We start from the raw sequence: 21,412 nt of genomic DNA, 5'->3' as shown, positions 1-21,412 counted from the left end.
CGTGTAAAAGCGAAAGCAACAGCGTAACTAAACACGATTATGCCACTCTCTCATAAAGGGGTGCTAACATAATATACAATAGAAGTCACAGTACCCATATTCATTTAGAGGTTATATGTTGAGCGGCTCTGGGCAAATTTTATTTGAAGGGAAAATTATCAAAATGTAACATGATGATTAAAACATGATTGGAGGGGTAATAAAAATATATATATTTCAAATCTCTGCACATAACAGAAAAATAAACGATGCAATAATAATAGATTATCAGTATTAGTGCCATGGCAGAAATACATTTTGGAAATGATCACCTTATCAAAAGTGAGTGGGCACTTTCAATAATAAAAACTATAGCACCAAAATTATTTCATAACAATCAATGAAATTACACAGCGGTTTTACATCAAAAGTTGATAATGATATAAAATATACTACAATTTTATAGTAAAATATAACCATTTACAGGTTTTCCTCAGTCGCTTTGGTGCATTTCTCATTACACTATTTCCATTTGCACAACAGTTAATGCATTTCTCAAAACAATTTGTACAAACCGCAAAACCTAGTTGATAACCTGCAAAAGCGTGTCAATTGCTCAAAATGGTTCATACCTTAAAAGCAAGTATTGATGTTAATGAAAGTGTCAGTGTCATCAAGATGAAAAGTCCTGACACCATTGTTTAACAAGATAGTCAAATGGCTTTGTCATGTTTTCATTATGACAGTTTACTCTGTACATTTTTTCAATGCAAAAAGGTCAGATTTTGGTGACACTTCCTGAAAATGCTCAATAAAGCACCATATACACTATTTGCACAGCCATTTGAAAACTACAGTAAAGATAGACTCTTAATTTGTATGTTTCACATTTTTACTGCATTTTCTCTTTGCAATTCTAATTTATTTACAGCATTGTGCAAAAAAAAAATAAATCCACCCTTATTTACCACAAACATAACAATCCTTTGGGTAGAGCTGTGCACAGCTGTACACAATATTACAGTACATATTGGAACTGAACCTACAACATACACAGGTCTGTAAATAATTCATCAAATTGTTCAATTTAGAAGACATTTTCAGAAAAAAAAGATTATTATTTTTTTTTAAAATTAAAATTAGCTTGACGGACTTTGACAACTTAGTTAAACATTTTTTGTTTGTAATGACTGAAGTAATAAAAGGATGACTATTAGTTTTATATGGAATGACTATTCAGCATTCACAAGTTTAGTTCATTTTGACTGACATGACATAAGCAAATGATAATGTTATAAAACAGCAGAGAGTTGTATGAAAGCAATTGATGCATGTCCAAAAGCATTCGCAATCTGTTGGAAGGAATGAGAAACTGCTACTAGGATGTGCACACAAAAAGTGTTTTGAGAAATGCATTAACTGATGTGCAAATGTAAATAGTGTTGTAAGAAATGCACCAAAGCGACTCAAACATTCAACAAATGCATTAACAAATGCATTGCAAAGTTAAATCAAAAACTAATATAAAACAACACATAGAATATCAGAATATAAAGCAAATAAAGGACTATTATATTATGTAAAAAAAATTTTTAGTTTTTAAGTTTGTTATTTTAATTATTTTCATAGTATCTTCATAATTAAGTAACGAGCTATAGCATTGACATTTATAGCCTTGACGTTTTAGAAGATATGTTGTGTAGCTACATTACCCAGTATATTTTAGATCAGTGGTTCTCAAACTGTGGTACGTGTACCACTAGTGGTACGCAGGCTTCCTTCTAGTGGTACGCGGAGGAATGAAATATGTCATGTACATGCTACACACATTTCAAAATTTCGCAAAAATTATGCATATATTATGCCATTTATGAATATAGCCTATATTTCTGAGGTAATCTGCCACGTTGTTTTAACTGTGCAGAGTTGTAGCTGCTTTACTGGGCCTACTACGCTACTGTATTTCAATACTGCTCATTTTTGGTGGTACTTGGAGAGACAATTTTTTTTCTGAGGTGGTACTTGATGAAAAAAGTTTGAGAACCACTGTTTTAGATCACACAGAACAAAACAAAAGCACATAAACATACATGGTTCCATAAATGTCCAACTTATATTTGTTTAACTGAATCAAAAATACAGTAGGCCTATAGCTGAGATGTTGAAAATTGATCATTTTCTTTTATAAACATGTCAAAACATATAGATTTTTTTTTTGGTTGTCTAACCATGCCAAGAATTCCGGACCGAGAACAGTTTGTAATTGTGCCGTGCCATTCCAGGCTCTATCCGTAACCATAGCAAACTGTTATTAGAACAGCCTGGCACAATAGTAAAAAAGGAGTTTTGTTTACCACACATTTTGGTGTTCAGGAGGTGAAAAAAAAACATTTTATAACTGGAAACTTAGCACAACACTCCATAATAAACCTCAAGATACGAGCCTTCACTCATATCTATTGCATAAAAGTTGTGTGCAACTCGGGGCCTTGGAAATTTCAGTCACTTCATGTGCAGCCTCTTGTTTTGATGAATATTTTGTCCTTATGAAATTCTCATAATCCTTTACATCTGTCTGCATTATAAGGGGAACTGCACTGCCACCAAGCATGGCTGTAAAAAATCTTAATTCCTTAATCCAGAACGGTTGACTCATCAGAGTTTGAAATAAGCCTCTCGCGGCTTCCAAGCCTCCACAGAGAAGAAAGGATATTCATCAACAGCAATCCAGCATAGCTGATAATCAGCCTTAGATTTTAGTGAGAATTTGATGTGGATTATGCATTGGTATAGTTCTAACCCAAACACAAGTAGTGCAAACACAATTTCTTGTGCTATTGTTCAGTAGACTCAGCTGCACAGGGTCCAGGGAATTAAGTTGGACACGGTCAGGTGCTCGGAATACAGATAGCTTAACCAAAACTTTAAAGCCTGAGACAGCAGGGCTTTCCACAGAATAAGGCACCTAATCTAAAATGCATCATTGGATGCAGCAGCATTGTTATCCTGTCCACCTCGCCTGCCTCCTTCCATAAGCTATTGCACTCGAAAAAAAAGAAATTGCACTCAATGTATCTGCAAAGGAAATTTCGACTTGTTTATACAGAGCTAAATAACTACACCCATGCATTTTATACTAAGCAGTGGTAATGCAGGGTTTTATTTTTCTATTTCAGCTTTAAAGAGGTTCCTTTTTTCCTTTCATATACAATGCTTATTTTTAAATTAGCAATAAGTGGTTTTGAAAAGCCACACTGTAGTGTAGATATAGCATTAAATAACCTCTAAAGCAATATATTTTGCAAAAGTCCTATTAAATTGACTGCTAGCACATTTAGTCCTGCTTAAATAGATTGCAGTTTCCAGCACACCATCAATCTCAGCGGAATTTCGTTCACAGATTTTGGACGCTGACCTGGATATGTCCGTACACGAGTGCTTGCTCGTTACTGTGAAGGTATATGTGGTTTGCATCTCTTTAATCTGATTTCTCTGCTCCCGTCTTCAGGCATAGGTGGCAATCCGGTGCAGTTTAATGAGAATGGAGATGCCCCAGGCCGATACGAGATCTATCAGTACCAAATAAAGAACAAAACAGCCGAATATAAAATCATAGGCCATTGGACTGACCAACTTTACCTGAATGTGAGTATATTTCATACCTCGTTTTCCTTTTGTGAAACATTAAAGAAGACATTTTTAAGAAAATGAATCAGTTTTCAAGCTCAAAAGGGCAAAAATAATGATAAAAATGTGCGTGCAAATTGTAAGTCTTACAATTTCTCAAACAACTTCTCACACTTCTTGCTTTGGGTAAATGACAGACAAAAAAAAAATTATATCCTATGTCTTGTAAAGAATTTGAAAGTGGGACGTAATGAGCAATAGCACGTCATCATTAATGGTGTTAGAATTAGTAGTAAAATAATAAAACAAATTTTACGAATAGATAAACAAATCTTTTTTCAACATATGGCTTTAGAATAAAGGCAAATGTCTTTTCGAGGCTGTTTTTTTTGCAGGAGCTTCATAAAAAAAGCTAAAATGTAAAAAATACATGATTTTAATACAGAATAAAATGCTATATGAGTTTGGGGTGTGCAAACAACCGTGGTAGAAAGAGTAGCCCTTTCAAAAGTACTCAAGAGTAGTGAGTATTACGCTGTAAAAAGCTGATGCATTTACATGCAATTTGTGGATGTGTGTAAACGTAAAATTCTGTAATGCATTTATTAATTGCCCAGCAGGTACACAACATCATAAGACATTAATATTAGGTTAGATTTAGGTTGTGATGTCAGATGACCAAAAGTTTATGTCTAGCCAGCGTCTAGGGATGTTGTTTTGATGTTCAATAACAACATCAAATGACATTGATATTTGGTTGATTTTAGGTTGTTAGAAAGTAATCAAAATCCAAAGCCAAGCCAACATCTTAAACCAACGTCATATTGACGTCAAATACTGACATTTATTTGTCAGGAATGGCAACCAAAATCCAACGTCTGATAGACGTCAAAGTGGTAATGTCATTAGAGGTTGGTATTTAATTGATTTCAGGTTGGACGTTGGACATTGACATCAGCCTGATTTCTGATGTCAACACGATTTTCATTTCTAAACATAATGCAACATCTCTACAACATTGTGGTACAACTTTAATCTGACTTCATGTTGATGTCTTGTGCCTGCTGGGTGTTTAAGGCCATTTGGGTTTTCATACAGTAAGTTTTTGTCACAAGCAAAGTGTCAGTGACAAGCTAAACAGTCTCTGTGTCAATAAGTGTAAAGATTTTAGACATCAAAATCGCATCCTTTAAAAGTGTCCAAGAACATTTTTAATGCTTGCAAACAGTTTGCTGCAGTTATAAATTGTCTTGAGGTAGTTCATCATGATGCGATTTACCTTTTTACTACTATGTGCGATTTGATTGGACAGGAATCACAGAACTGATTTTTCTTATCCGCATAGACAAGTAAAAATAAAGTAGTGACTGCAGGTTGAAGGAAAGTAGTGGAGTAAAAGTACAGATACAGCACTAAAAATCTACTTAGGGGAAAGTCAAAGTACACATTTATAAAACTACTTAGCAAATATGAATTCCTGAGAATAACTACTTAATTACGGTAGTTTGAGATTTTGTAATTTGTTTCTTTACACCACTGGCAAACAATAATAAATGAGTTGTCACGTTTTGGGGATCTGAATGCGCACATCACCTGTGAATAAGGCTTGAAGACGGCACCTTTGAGATGCTCAAGAGTTAATTTAGTGAGTCGGTGGATGAGGAACTGAAAACACTCTTCAAGTCTTTTGAATAGCTTTGGGTGAAGGACAAACAAAAAAAATCATATCCTATGTCTTGTAAAGAATTTGAAAGTGGGATGTAATGAGCAATAGCACGTCATCATTAATGATGTTAGAATTTGTAGTAAAATAATAAACAAATTTTTATGAATAGATAAACAAATCTTTTTTCAACATATGGCTTTAGAATAAAGGCAAATGTCTTTTCGAAGCAGTTTTTTTTGCAGGAGCTTTATAAAAAAAGCTAAAATGTAAAAATGACATGATTTTCCTACAGAATAAAATGCTATATGAGTTTGGGGTGTGCAAACAACTGTGGTAGAAAGAGTAGCCCTATTTAAAAGTACTGAAGAGTAGTGAGTATTACGCTGTAAAAAGCTGATGCATTTACATGCAATTTGTGGATATGTGTAAACGTAACATTCTGTAATGCATTTAGTAATTGCCCAGCAGGCACACAACATCATAAGACATTAATGTTCTTGGACACTTTTAAAGGATGCGATTTTGATGTCTAAAAGTCAAAGTACACATCTACTACTTAGCGAATTTGAATTCCTGAGAATAACTACTTAATTACGGTAGTTTGAGTTTTTGTAATTTGTTTCTTTACACCACTGGCAAACAATAATAAATGAGTTGTCACGTTTTGGGGATCTGAATGCGCACATCACCTGTAAATAAGGCTTGAAGATGGCTCCTTTGAGATGCTCAAGAGTTAATTTAGTGAGTCGGTGGATGAGGAAATGAAAACACTCTTCTGAGATGTTAAACACTGCTTCATGCCTCTAGCTCAGACGAATGGTAAATAGAGTGTGTATTTGTGCTACAGGTGCGGGCGATGCAGTGGCCAGGTGGAGGGAGGCAGGTGCCGACTTCCATCTGTAGTCAACCCTGCAAACCCGGATGGCGCAAGAAGATAGTTAAGGGCATGTCCTGCTGCTGGCACTGTGAACGCTGCGACGGCTACCAGTATCAGGCTGACCTCCACACCTGCAAGATGTGCCGCTTCGATTTGAGACCTAACAAGAACCACACAGGCTGCCAGCCTATACCTATTGTGAAGCTGGAGTGGAGCTCGCCATGGGCCGTCATACCTGTCCTAATCGCCATTCTTGGCATCATAGCCACGCTTTTCGTGGTGGTGACCTTCATCCGCTATAATGACACGCCGATTGTCAAGGCATCTGGCCGAGAGCTCAGCTACGTACTGCTTACGGGAATCTTTTTGTGTTACGCCACCACTTTCCTGATGATCTCCACTCCAGATGTAGGGATCTGCTCATTGCGGCGGATTTTCCTGGGGCTCGGAATGAGCATCAGCTACGCTGCGCTGCTCACCAAAACCAATCGGATTTATCGTATTTTTGAGCAGGGGAAAATGACGGTGAGCGCGCCACGCTTTATCAGTCCGGCTTCGCAGCTGATAATCACCTTCAGCTTGATTTCCGTTCAGCTCCTGGGGGTGTGCATCTGGTTCGCAGTAGACCCTTCGCAAGCTCTCATTGACTATGAGGACCAGCGCACCATAGACCCAGAGATGGCACGCGGAGTCCTAAAGTGCGACATTTCAGACTTGTCGCTCATCTGCCTGCTGGGATACAGCATGTTGCTGATGGTGACGTGTACGGTGTACGCCATCAAGACGCGAGGGGTTCCCGAGACCTTCAATGAGGCCAAGCCCATCGGGTTCACCATGTACACCACCTGCATCATCTGGCTCGCTTTCATCCCCATTTTCTTCGGGACATCGCAGTCAACGGAAAAGGTAAGAGCTGATGATTGAGTGCGACTCCTGAAGACCTTGCATTTGAAAGTAATGACAGCATTTACCACCTTTAAGCTTTCGACAAAACATGCCATTCAGCGCAATCTATTTTCAGTAAGAAAAAAAAACAGCAGTGGGAACAAATTGACTATGTTCATTTGGGCTTCAGATCAAGCAGAGCGGTGAAACAGACAGTTTATTTCAAAGAGAAATTGAGAATCATGAGGTTTCTGCACCACAGTGAAAAGCTCACATGGTTTCCTTCAGATATTGAAAAGGACATGTGCGGCTGGGAAAACAAAGGCACTCTCTTTTGCCCATCTAGCACTGTGCTCTCAAAGATAAAAGAGACTTTGAAAATAGCAAGGAGATTGAGCGTCAGCTTTTTGTAGATGATGTAATCAATTGACAAGCACCGACTGACTTGGAGAATAAAAAAAAAAAGACTGCGCATTTCAGCTCTGCTGAATTATAAATGCAACTACCCTCTCTTTGGCTGCATTACTCATTTCAATTAGAAAACCTGGGACCTTCTGTTTCTGAAGCTTAAGATAAGGGCTTTCTCCTTTTTCAATTTCAGTTTTATTTAATTAGTGTCTCCCTTAGCAAAGCCTTGAACAAGCAATTTCAGCAATTCCAGTATTGTTATACTTGTTGGTAGGGACCCATTATGGCTTTAAACTCAGTTTCCTACTGTGCCTTTTTAACCGTCGTTTGAATGACTCATTCAGATGGAAGATTGTATGAACTTACTTAGGTAATTGCATGTTGCCTTAGACTACATTATGCCTACAGCAGTCACAAAGAAACAAACCACTGCATATTTCTACTGATCAGAGGAGATCATAATGTTTGTAGCTGTAATCCTGAAGCGCATGGTTGCACCTTTCTTGCCTTCTTTTATCAGTTTTTATTTCATCTCCACCATTTTAGTGTGAATATGCAATAGTCTTACAACCAGTTGACTGACTTTTTTTTTTATTTTCAATCAAATATTCTCTGAGCACAGTCTTTGGCCGATATAGCAATTAGTGGTGAAAGTTTGAGTGATCAAATAGCAGTCTGTCTCACATACATCTTTGAGCGTTTAGTCTTTTCACGATTGGATGACTATATGATGATTTAAAAAAAAAAAAGGCATGAGGGAATGGAGTTATGAAATTAAAAATATGTCAGCATGCTTAATCCATATAAATCGTGGCTCCTTTAATTCAGAGACTTCCGTTTAATCTTAAACGATAGCAGTTCAGTGTTGTTCAATTCAATTAATCTTTTGTTTGTATAGCTCTTTTACAACATAGATTGTGTCAAAGCAGCTTCACGTAGAATATTATAGTGAAGTGAAACAGTGTAATTCGGTTTTCAGAGTTTAAGTTCAGTTCAGTTTAGATTAGTTCAGTTCAGTTCATGTGTTTTACTATTCACTGCTGAGAGTTCAAACACTGAAGAGTAATCAGTTTACATTTCAGTCTTTACTTGAGTGAATATTCTACTGCGGGTCTAGATTGTATTGGGCTGGCATTTAGTTTCCTAGCATGTGATGCAGTAAGAATAAATTCAATTGCTGCTTTTTTAATACTGTAAGCAACACAAGGTCACAAGTTTCGTCATTCTGATCTTGTTATTGTTTTTGATTCACGGATCAGATGTTCTTTGGTTTCTATTTACTTAAACATCTGCAGCAACGGAAAACCATCTTGCCTAATGAATTTAAGTGTTAAATGTTATTAGACATACTGTGTGCAATCAGCGAGTCATAAAATTACAATAAATGAATTAACAATTGCACAAGGACAGTTCTTCATAAAAATCCATTAGATTTATTTGTTTATCTACTTTCCACGGTCAATATACTGTATATACTTAAATATTTAAAAACACGTCCAGTTAAATTAATTTTATTTTGATTGATTGTTGTGACATTCATTTATTCAGACATGCTAAACAAGCAGATTTCATATTTAAATAGTGTCTTAGTGTTATACACAGATATACACAGATGCTAGTCCACATCATTAATTCGTTATGCAATCAGCATTACATATAATTTATTTATCCAGAATTTTCCCAATTTTGTTTCATTTCATGTGATGTTATTTGCATTTTTTATGACTCCAGGCGAGGCAGTGGCACAGTAGGTAGTGCTGTCACCTCACAGCAAGAAGGTTGCTGGGTTGCTGGTTCGAACCTCGGCTCAGTTGGCGTTTCTGTGTGGAGTTTGCATGTTCTCCCTGCCTTCGATTGGGTTTCCTCCGGGTGCTCCGCTTTCCCCCACAGAATATGAATGAATGAATGAATGAATGAATGAACTCCAATATTACAGAAATCATAGGGCTGTCAGTTAAATTAAGATGAAAATGAAATGAGCAGTTTTGGAAGACAGCTATACAGAAACACAGTACATTTGTCGACACTTTATAAATTAAATTTAAATGAATCCTTGTTAGCTGATGCACAGGTCCAATATACTGATATACATGCATTTTTTTCTTTATTAGAGTTTATTTATAAAATTTGATTCTGAATATCCTGACCAAGACATATATTTTAAGTAAATTTGTGAGATTTGTCTGCCTAATGTATGCCATCACATAGTATGACTGCATGAAACTGGAAAAAAATGGTATTGCATTATTTAGTTTTACTACACTATATGTTGCAATATGAAAATGATTTTACAAGATGACCCTATATGGTAAGAATTCCTTATTTTATCTTGATTGGAATCATTTGTAGGGGAGTTAATCTGCATAAAATATACAACATTATACAAAATAAAATAAATTATAGCACAGATAAAACAAAAGAACAAAGGTAAAATCATGTTTTATGGTTTTCAGTTGGAGTTTAACAGTATTAACAGTTTACACAGTAACAGGCCTTACAGGGCACCTACTATATGATAAAAACCATCTTTTGGAAGCTGTTTGGATAGAACTGTGTATAGGTATAGTGTGTCCACATGTCAAACATTAACATGTCTCTGTTGTAACACGTACAATCATATAAACAAGACAGGACGTGTGCAAAGCAACTGGGATTAAAAGATCTGTTCAGCCCTCAGCGATTATCATCATCAAATGTGATCAAGAATGGGTTTTACAAGTTTAAAACAATTTTAAAACACTGCATGTTACAGCGATTTTACCGTCTTACTTTATCACCACAGACATCTGTCAGTACAATTATAAAAGAAGACTCTTCAATCCCGCTTTGTGGATGTTTTATCAGGTTTATTTTGTACATTAACATAACAGATATCCATACAGCAGTGGATATTAAAATGTATCCTGTCACATTTACTATGCAAAAACAGTGCAAAACTGCACATGCTTTGTGTGTGTGTGTATGTTTGTGTTTGTGCTTGAACATTGTAACGACATTGTGTGGGACTCATCATGGCAGAAAACCTTGAACTAACTCCACAACTCATACATCAAATAATCATTGGGAAAGTTCTTACTATAGTATTTCTAACAAACTTTACTTGAGATGTGCTTCCTTCATGTCTGTCACTTTGCTGTTTATCTGACGGAGACAGAGATACACTGAGACCACGTGGGGACATTGGGCGGGAAGAACTAGCCTTAAAGGCAACACAAAACACATACATTGCATTAAGAGCAGAAATTACTAATATTCTGAAAGGTATTATAAATATTTCAATTCAATTCACCTTTTTTTTGTATAGCGCTTTTACAATGTAGATTGTGTCAAAGCAGCTTCACATAAAAAGTCATAGTAAATTGGAACAGTGTAGTTCAGTTCTTTAGTGTTTAAGTTCAGTTTGGCTCAGTTCAGTGTGGTTTCATAATCCATCGATGCGCAGCTCTACAGATCTCAAACCATGCAAGCTAGTGGCGACAGCGGAGAGAGCAAAAAACTTTACCAATTGGTAAAAGTGAAGAAGAAAAAAAACCTTGAGAGAAACCAGACCCTGTTTCCAAGATATGGAAACCTTGGGATCATCTCGTCTCTGGTCTTGGATCAATCAGTGACTCAGCATTGTCTGAGGGCCTCGGGATGAGTATCCCCTGGTGGAAATGGAGAAAAAGAGAATAATTAACGTAGCTGCTGTTCATAGTGTATATAAACATGATTCAGAAACCTGTGCGGAAACCCACTAAGTGATGCACTGAGTGTATGCTTTATTAAACAGATAGGTCTTTAATCTAGTTTTGAATTGGGAGAGTGTGTCTGAGCCTCAGACACTATCAGGTAGGCTATTCCAGAGTTTAGGAGCCATAACCGAGAAGGCTCGACCTCCTTTACTCGACTTTGCTATTCTAGGTACTACCAGAAGCCCTGAGTTTAGAGATCTTAAAGAGTGAGTTGGATTGTAGTGAGACAGGAAGTTAGTTAGATAAACAGGAGCTGGATCATTTAAAGCTTTATATGTAAGAAGCAATATTTCGAATTCAATACGAAACTTAACAGGCAGCCAGTGTAAGGAGGATAAACTTGGGGTGATATGATCATATTTTCTAGACCTAGTAAGAACTCTGGCTGCTGCATTTTGTACTAATTGAAGTTTGTTAATAGAGAATGCTGGGCAACCAGCAAACAGTGCGTTTCAGTAGTCCTGCCTAGAAGTCATAAAAGCATGGACTAGTTTTTCTGCATCTGAGATTTATAGCATACTTCGTAATTTACCAAAAATCTGATGGGTGTTTTGAGCTGAGACTTAGACTTTAAAGAAACAAGATACTTATCTTAAATACTGAAAAAGTGGTAAAATAGGTGTCTTTTAAAAACCCATCCAAATAAAATAGTTTCATATTATTAGATTTGAATTAAACTTTGCTAAGACCCCACAAATCACATGTTCTGAATTGTGTTTTATGATTACCTATAATCCCAACTTGACATTGCAGATCCTGCGTGACTATTGCAGATTCTGTTGCTAAAATTATATATGATGCGGCCCTAATGCACAGAAACAAAAACAAACAAAAAACAAAAATCAAGCATCGAGTGGATTAATTTTTCACATTTCTTGTCTAGTAACAGTTTAGGATTGATTCAGATTATGATTAACATGAATGGCAAAATATAAATGCATTATAGTTCAAATAGAAATAACAAGTTTTATTGAGTTTTTTTTGGGGTTAAGCAGAGTATGATTTTTTGAACATGCACTGCACTATGATTTTTATACAATAATGTATTTTTGACGTAAAACAATGATTTGATTTCACAGTAAAATTGATTTTCTGACAGCATTTTACACTCGAAGCCTACCAAGCCTCTCATGCAGCAATCAATGCTTGACGTTAATTCTGCTCTGTACATCACAGTGCTGAAGAAACACTTTTTGCACTTAGCGTTACGTTGAAAATAAAGCCACCATCGTACAACAAAATCCCACCACCATGTACGCAACAAACAGTGTTTTCAGAGGGGAATTAACATATCAAAACAACAGCACCTCAAAATCATGCAGGCTGGCAAGCACAATAAAGCCTGGCGAGTCAGAGATGACATGTCTTTTTAGAGCAATTAAATGCCTCACTTCCTCCTGGCCTGTGATTTACCTTATCTCTCTGCATTTGCACTTGTCACACGATTTCTGCCAGACGCCTCATCAGCATGCCGGCTCCATCAGTTGTTTGTCATCTTATGTCAAAGTGAATAATGAATGTCTTCGGAGGCTTTCTAGAGCCTTTGAATGTGGGCAGCTGGTTCGGTCCCCGCTGAATTTGATCAGCCTGTCAAATGATTAATCGGGAGGTCATCTTATTGTGGTTAAACCAAAGGATTTTTTAAATGAGCTAGTCTGGCAGGTAGGTCTCACTGTGGTCTTAGGGCTTTCGCATGCTTCCTTTCCTGGGTTTTAGAAGGATCCAGATGGAATTTTGATTGCTTTGTTTGGTTGACTTGAACAAATGCCCAAAATCTGACCATAGAAAAAAAAATACAGTCAATCTATTATAAAACCATTTAGTTAAAAGTGGAACATGATCATTTTCGGCATCTAAAAATGATTATAATGAAGAAAAGCTGTAAAAATGAATGCAATTATGCAGCATTTTTCATCCTTAATATATTAAGTGCTGGCAGAAAGTGTAACACTCTATGAAAACGTTGGACACCTAGTGCCTTCCCATTAAAACAAGTGTTCAAACCCAAAATAAAAAGTCATTACTCACTTGCAGAGAACATGACTGCTTGAAATGCTACAAAAATAAGATCACAACCAAAAGCTTTTGTAGAACTGGCTGCAGTCTTATTGATATTGCTTTATACAACAGTACAACGGCATAATCATGTATATAATAAAAAAATTTAAGGTCTTAAAAACACTTTTGTTTGGGGAACTATTTTCTTTCGCTATTAATTCACATCTGCAGCTGATTGTCAGAACAGCAGAATCCACTGCTACTTCACCAACGTCACTTTAGAACTAGTATTTCTCTACCGTATGTCTAAAGTGATAACAAAACAGCTGATTTTGCTCACATTTTAGGATTATAAGGCTGAACGGCATAAAATGCCATCAGTCTACAGAGACTTCCCAGTATTTCTCTGTTGCAATCAAGATTTCACAAAAATTAACCTGAAAAAGCCAAAGCAAATTAAACACTGGCAGATTATGGTATAAATACAACAATACACAATACATAAGAGAGAGAGATCGACTTAAAAAGTCACATACCTGTCCTGTAATGATTTGTTCAGCTCTAGTTTAGAATTTACGCTGAGAAAAACGTTTTTCTCCCTCTTAGGACTTATTATACGGTCTCTGTCGCCATCTTGTGGTGGAACATCAATTGTCAATTTCTTTGCTCTGCTTATTATAACATTAAATTTCCAAAATTTTGCAAACATATTTTAAAATAGCCACTATTCTTATAAATAAACTGCAAAGTTGCAATCTAAACAACTACATTCTTGCCTAAAAATTTACATTATGTTGCCCAACAGCTGCAATATTTGTCAAACTGTAGTGAGTTTAGTCCTTTGCTTTTGTGGGTAGAGTAATACACAAGGTCAAGAGACTGTACAAGCTCCGGTTTCCCCCAACAGTCCAAGGACATCCGGTATAGGTGAATTGAGTAAGCTAAATTGTCCATAGTGTATGACTGTGTATGATGTTTTAAAGTGATGGGTTGCAGCTGGAAGGGCATCCTCTGTGTAAAAATTTATGCTGGTAAAGAGTTTAATGTGACTCCAACTTCAAGTGATCGTTAAATTTAGACTGTTTGTAATTAAAAACTAATCACATTTACTATATTGAATATGAATAAATTTTGATATTTGACCATATTTGATATCTGTCATCTTGGGTTTGCAACCTTTATTCTTAGACAGAAAATTGCAGCTGACTGGTACTTGATCTTGACCAAAAAATGTGTAGTTTACAGTTTTATTTATATATATATATATATATATATATATATATATATATATATATATATACACACACACACACACACACATATGTATATATATATATATATATATATATATATATATATATATATATATATATATATATATATATATATATATATATATATATATATATATATATATATACACACACATATGTATATATATATATATATATATATATATATATATATATATATACACACACACACACACACACACACACACACACACATATATATTTATTTTATTTTTTTCATTTTTTTTGTCTTTCGCAATACAGCTTTCTAGATCAGTAATAATGAACAGCAATCAAGAAGTCTGACATGAAGTGCCTACTGCTCCATTCTTTCCTGATCCCTCACTTTGATTCATACTCTAAGGGCTGAAAAAAGCTTCCTCACAATTTACTAGTCATAATGATTTCATACAATCGAATCCTTAATAAATCAAATACAACGCTTTATTTGTCAGCTAAAAATGGCTCATGTCAATTAAACTAATAAACCAATAAAAAAATCACAACATATATTGCTCGAAGATAAATCTATAGAGCTAAAGATGGATACAATAGCTAATCTTATAGAAGTGTGTTGCAGTGGGCAGAGCTTAGAGAACCACTCAATATAAGGGTGGTATCCTGACTACTGGATCCAAAAGACAATATTGCACCTTTCAAATCCAGGAGCAACAGATTAGAAGGCTCATAAAACAAGTTATAGCAATGAAACTTGATAGCATTTTACCAATTACAGTACACTACACTCACAAAAAAAAAAAAAAAAAAAAAACTATACTGCTTGTTCAAACTGCTTATTCAAAATGTTGTTTTTTTTTTTTAGGGGACAACTTAACTGTTTTATTTTCAGTCCTTCTAAATTTGTAAAAATGATTATGTTAAATTAACTTTAAAAAATATGTGTTGGGACAACATGAGAGAATTGTGTGGAATCCAGCATTGTTTACTTTACAGTGTAAGATATTTCAAATTAAACCAGATTCATTTTGATCAAAATGATAGATCTACAAGATACATCATATAAAGCATGTTCTGCTTGGAATGTCAGTGACCTGAGAAGTAAAATGTGTGACTGGGACAGCTGACGATCTGACCTTCTCGCAGCCCTTCTTCCAGGATTAGAACCTTTATTGTTTTATTACATGCCATCTGTTTGTGAATTCCTGGGTCGGAAAACCCACATATATATATATATATATATATATATATATATATATATATATATATATATATATATATATATATATATATATATATATATATATATATTCAAGAAAATTACAATGAATTTATAGAATTTTTAATTCTCAATACTCAAAACATGCCATTAATCATCATTTGTCCCTGATCAAGTTAATATTAAAAACATATTATGTTACAATCATGACAGACTTTCTCCTGCCAGTTTTGAGGAATTTTGAGAATATAAGCATCCTGCAGTTCATGGGCTGGATTTGTATGCATATCCGGCATGAAGAGCTGTACGCTATTATAAGAGTGACGTTGTGTCGTTCAGGTTCACTTGCAGTGGTTTACATGACAGAGTAATCCATGTGTGTTGGTGAGTGTGGTCATTGTGTATTTACATATAGGTGTGTGTCAGAGCCGTGACAGGTGTGTGCGCAGGACCCTGAAACCTGGTAAATACCACTCTTGTTAACACTGGCGTTATTGAACTTCTTCAGACTGTAATTCATTTACAGTCATCTAAAAGAGTTGTGAAGATGCATTTTTTCCTGAAATATTAAAGGCAAACTTCTCGCACAAAGAATTGAATGTTTTTACAGTGCATGTCTGGTTACATACATACATACAGTGCTCATTATATTACAACTGGGGTAAAAATGTAATGAAAAATGTTACCCAACCATTGGCTTTGTCTATATTTTACCCAATGTAACCATTTGTTTTCCATATTTTACCCAATGTAACCATTTAGGTTAAAACAACACAGCATTTGACAGAGTGTAACAGTGAGAATAATAATAAGAATAAACTGAGTTATAATACAAGAGTGTTTATATATATATATATATATATATATATATATATATATATATATATATATATATATATATATATATATATATATATATATATTAGGGGTGTAACGATTTATCGTTGTACGATTTATTGCGATGCAAAAATGTCACAATATGCATCGTGGCGTTATGACGATTTGATTACGATATGACGTCCGTTTTCTCTTATTAGTTGAGCTGTTTGCACGTAAGCTACGTTCCACCTGCTTTCGCACGTGAGTTCAGATTGCAGCAGCAGTAATGTTAGCAGACCAAGATGAGTGGAGCTGAAATAGAGGATGGCCCATCCTCTCAAAATCAGACGTCTGGCAACATTTCGGTTGTACAGTCATTGCTTTAGACTCGTCCACTTTTTGACACGCATACTGGGTCAAACATCCTAAGTTTTAAAGTCTTCACAGTCATTTACATACTTTGCACAGCGACAGGGATACCTCCTAATTGTGTTGAAAGAGTCACATACTGTATTTATAAGGTACAATTCACCCTTAAATATCATTCTGTCTTCATATAATGTTTCCGCCGCAAAATCACACATGACGTGAGCTGACCGTGAGCTGATACTACAGAGGGCGGATGATAGACGCACGCGTATGGCAAGCCGTTTTAGCATTTAAACCTTTGTTCTGACTATCCAAAAATATATTTAGAGATATCTCTAATTATATTTTGACTAGTCATAATTATAAATCGACTAGTCAGAATGACAATTAGAGATATCTGCAATTACAATTGTACTAGTACGAAATCAGATTGGAGATATCTGCAAATATATTATGACTAGTCATATTCCTCCATTGACTTCCATTGAAAAATATTTGCAGATATCTCTAAATGAGTTTTGACTAGTCACAATTGTAATTAGAGATATCTCTAAATGAATTTAATTAAATATGAATTAAATACCTGGAAATGTGGATTTTTTTTGCACACACAAAAAACGCAAGTGACCAAGCAAAGCCTTAAGCTCTTACTGTTAAATTCAATTGAATAGAAAGCTTATTTTTTTTGCACCTTTACTTAAATTGTTCCTTAATTTTGTCTCTGTCATTTCAATAATATTTTAAGAAGTTTTTAAATTGTTTTATTTTCCAGAGACAGGCCTGTTTAATTTATTTTCTTAAAGAAGGTTCAGTTTAACAAGTTGAAACAAAAGAAATACATAAAAAATAGTTTACATGGTAAAATTTGCATTTCAGTTTAATTAAAATTTTTTATTTCAAATATCGTGATACATATCGAATCGTGAAAATTATATCGTGATACACATCGTATCGTGAGCTGAGTGTATCGTTACACCCCTAATACACTAAACGCTAAACACTCTTATATTATAACTAAAAAAAAATTTAAAAAAAAAATAATATATATATATATATATATATATATATATATATATATATATATATATATATATATATATATATATATATATATATATTTTTTTTTTTTTTTTTTTTTTTAAGGTGGTGTAATTTTATACGCAATGTAAAGAATTATATTTATAATAATACAGGATGTAATATGTTATTATTGGTAAAATTTACTAACAAATTCTGATTTACATTATTCCAAAATGTTACCAACAAACTATTATTTTATTAAATAGACTGTTTAATGTAACAATTTTACAATGTCAACCATTGCTCAGACAAACAGCTATTCCTTCTGCCAAACTCGTAGGTTCTTCTGCTGTGCAGCTCAATCAGGCAAAGTAATATTTTAAAAGCATCAGCGAGCCACAGCGTTTACACCCTTCAAGAAATCAGGCTTATTTATAGTTACATCTGCGCATTAACATGGCATTGGAGACAGTCTATTAACATAATGGCATATAGAATAAACTCAGGCATGACCTAAATGCATGCAAACCTTCAATGAGGTCCTTGGATTTTTATTCCACAATGCCTTGCTTTGATTACATATAACACTGAGGAATTATTGTTTTTATTTTTATTTTTATTTTGGTGCTGTATGTAATGTAATGTAATTTTTTTTTACCTTAATAAAGTTAAATAGGTATGCATCATTATGGTATACAAGTAAAACTTCATATTGGGAAGCTGCTTTTTGAGTGCTTAATATGGAGGAGCAGGGGTCTCATTTATCAAAGGTGGCATATGTACAAAACAGGGTTTGAAAAAAGCGTAAGTCTCTTCCCACGCAAAAATTTCGATTTATAAAACTTTAGCACAGCTGTAAATAAACTTTATGTAAACACATTTAACCTAAATATTGACAAAATTGAACCAATTTAAATAACTAAATAGGACATAATTTTTAAAATTTCTGGAATATGTTCACATTTGAAGGTTTCTAAGCATTGTTGGATAAATGTGAGTCCAGGAGTTGCTGAGACTTTTATATCAATATGCTGATGTACTTCCAAGTGAAATGGAAGTAGACTTTCTTTTTGCACATATTTCCCTTGTAGCAAACTATCTGAAAGAAGAACGCCTTTAAGAATATTGTGGCTGGACGTAAACAGAGTCGTATCAGACTACGATTACACATTACCAAAACCTTTTTTTTTTTTTGTGGATTAACTTTTGCATGGATTAATTATTCACCTAAAGATTAAGCAATAAAGATTATAATTTTCATTTTACACAGACTTTAATCAACAGTTTAAAACATGAATTAAATAAACCCTTATAAAATTGTATATTTATTTATTTAAAAATGATTATTTAACACATTGCTTTATTAAATGTTATTTAAAATGAAACTATATATAATAACAAGTTTATTTAAAGGTTATTTTTATTTACTTATTTATTTGCATTTTTATGTCTCAACTATTATATCCAGGTAAGGAATTTTTGAATCTAGCAACAGGTAAAAATATTAAAGTAAAAAAAAAAAAAACAGTTTTACTTGCTCTACTCGTAATGTGGTCTATATACAGTTGAAGTCAGAATTATTGCCCCCCCCACACACCCCCCCCCCCCCCCTTTTAATTTTTTTTTCTTTTTTTTTACATTTTTTCTTAAATGATGTTTAACAGAGCAAGGAAATTTTCACAGTATGTCTAATAATATTTTTTCTTCTGGAGAAAATCTTATTTTTTTTATTTTGGCTAGAATAAAAGCAGTTTAAAAATTTTTAAAAGCCATTTTAAGGTCAAAATTATTAGCCCCTTTAAGCTATTTTGTCACGATAGTCTACAGAACAAACTATTATGTTTAGAAATGTGTTAAAAAGAAATTGTGAAAAAAATTAACAGGGGCTAATAATTCAGACTTAAACTGTATACATAATGGGAAGTCATCACATCAGTTGAAGTTGCGAATTAGTGAACATAAATCAAATATACGATGACAAGATATAACTTTGGCAGTAGCAAGACAGGTTTTAGACATGACGTTAAACTTCTAGAATGTATAATGAAGAAGTATTTGAGTTACATAGAGGAGGTGTTCTGAATAAAATATTATTACAAAGAGAAGCAGAAATTAATTAATTTATGAGATTCATAAATTAAAATCACTTGCACCAAGAGGAATGAATGAGGAATTGGACCTTTCTGGGTTTCTTTAAGGGTTTGTTTTTAGCTATAATATAATATTTAGCTATATGAATCATGGATTTTGGGTATTTAATGATACAAATAATGAGATGTTTTGGACTGTTGGAATTTCATTGCATTGATGTAGACATGAATAAGTGAATGATGATAATTGATTTGTTATTTTCCTGTGCAATGGGCATAATGTTTTTAAAGGTGAAGGTAAATATTTCTTGTGTGGTTAATTACAGTATATTAAAAAGAAAATGAAAATTTTTTTAACTATTGAGTCGATGTCTAACTAATGACGTTATGTGATTTACTGTGGGATGAAAGGATGGAGTGAGAGGATTGTGTCACACACAGAGAAAGGCATTGTGCCGAAACGTCTGTGTTTTGTATCACCTAAGAATGTAAAATAAAAGCTATACATAGTAATTATTTAATGAGTGCGAATCATGATCTTCTGAATAAATCAATAAATTAATTCTTTATTTTGATTTTAATTGTCACTCTTGGTCCTCCACAGTTTACAAATACAGAACACATGAATAAAGTGTAACATTTATTATTAAACAAGAAAACTGCAGAGAAAAATCTGCATCTTTCCTTTCCCAAAATCATAAATCACACTAATTAAAATCCTTGTCAGCACGCATTGGAAATGAGAGCCAGAGGAAATAATCCACAATTCCTCAGCTGATCATTTATTTACTTAAAAAACACAATAAAGACATTCGAAACAAGCATGTGTTGACTGATAACGGTGTGCCAATATATATATATCGCATCGCTAAATGATTGTAAATATGCATAATTCATATTTCATTTCAATGATAAACATAAACATCCCTTTGAATGCTGTTTTCCGCTCTGCCTCTGTTAGCATGAGACCCACTTCTTCTGATGTTGACACAAGACCTACTTCCCTTTAAAAAAAAAAATGGCAGTTCATTTTTCCTTCTTCATCCCAAGAGATAATTCAGCAGGAGCAGGTGAAAAAGTAGCAGAATCAGTTGTTGTGTTATTAAAGTTGATGGTGGTGCGGCGTGTATTTTATCAGCTCATCCATTTGTATGTGGGAGTGCAATAACGGCAAGCTTTCTTTTTTAACTTGTAGTTTAAATTCGAGGGCAAAAAAGTGGAACACTTTGTATGTGTTGAGACAACAGAGACGGTCTCGGAGGACTAACCCTGATTCACTGTCTAGTTCCCATCTCCATATTTCTCACAAGCCTCATTAGATTGCAGGTGTTCGGCACATTGATGAGATACCGCTATGAATCGTGTGTCGTGTGCGCCATTAAATCCTCATTTGTGACTGTAATTGCGAATTCAGTTTCCAGTGAGTGTTTTTGCCGTATGTTTTTTTTAACACTGGTTTGCACATATTTAA

The 21,412-nt window shown here is 34.3% G+C and overlaps 1 protein-coding gene across 4 annotated transcripts in view; it reads left to right on the top strand.

Annotated features, from left to right (window-relative positions):
- The window catches only part of grm4 (glutamate receptor, metabotropic 4), a 265,644-nt gene that overhangs the window by 206,968 nt on the left and 37,264 nt on the right, over positions 1-21,412 (top strand). For all 4 annotated transcript variants that reach the window (XM_021476905.3, XM_021476906.3, XM_073953112.1 and 1 more), the window contains 2 exon segments: positions 3,488-3,624; positions 6,120-7,055. In XM_021476905.3, coding sequence (XP_021332580.1) covers positions 3,488-3,624; positions 6,120-7,055 — 1,073 coding nt within the window.

The sequence above is a fragment of the Danio rerio genome, chromosome 6 (assembly GCF_049306965.1).
Source record: "Danio rerio strain Tuebingen ecotype United States chromosome 6, GRCz12tu, whole genome shotgun sequence".
Lineage (NCBI taxonomy): Eukaryota > Metazoa > Chordata > Actinopteri > Cypriniformes > Danionidae > Danio > Danio rerio.
Note: the sequence above shows the minus strand (reverse complement) of the source record. Positions and strands in the feature narration are given on the sequence as shown.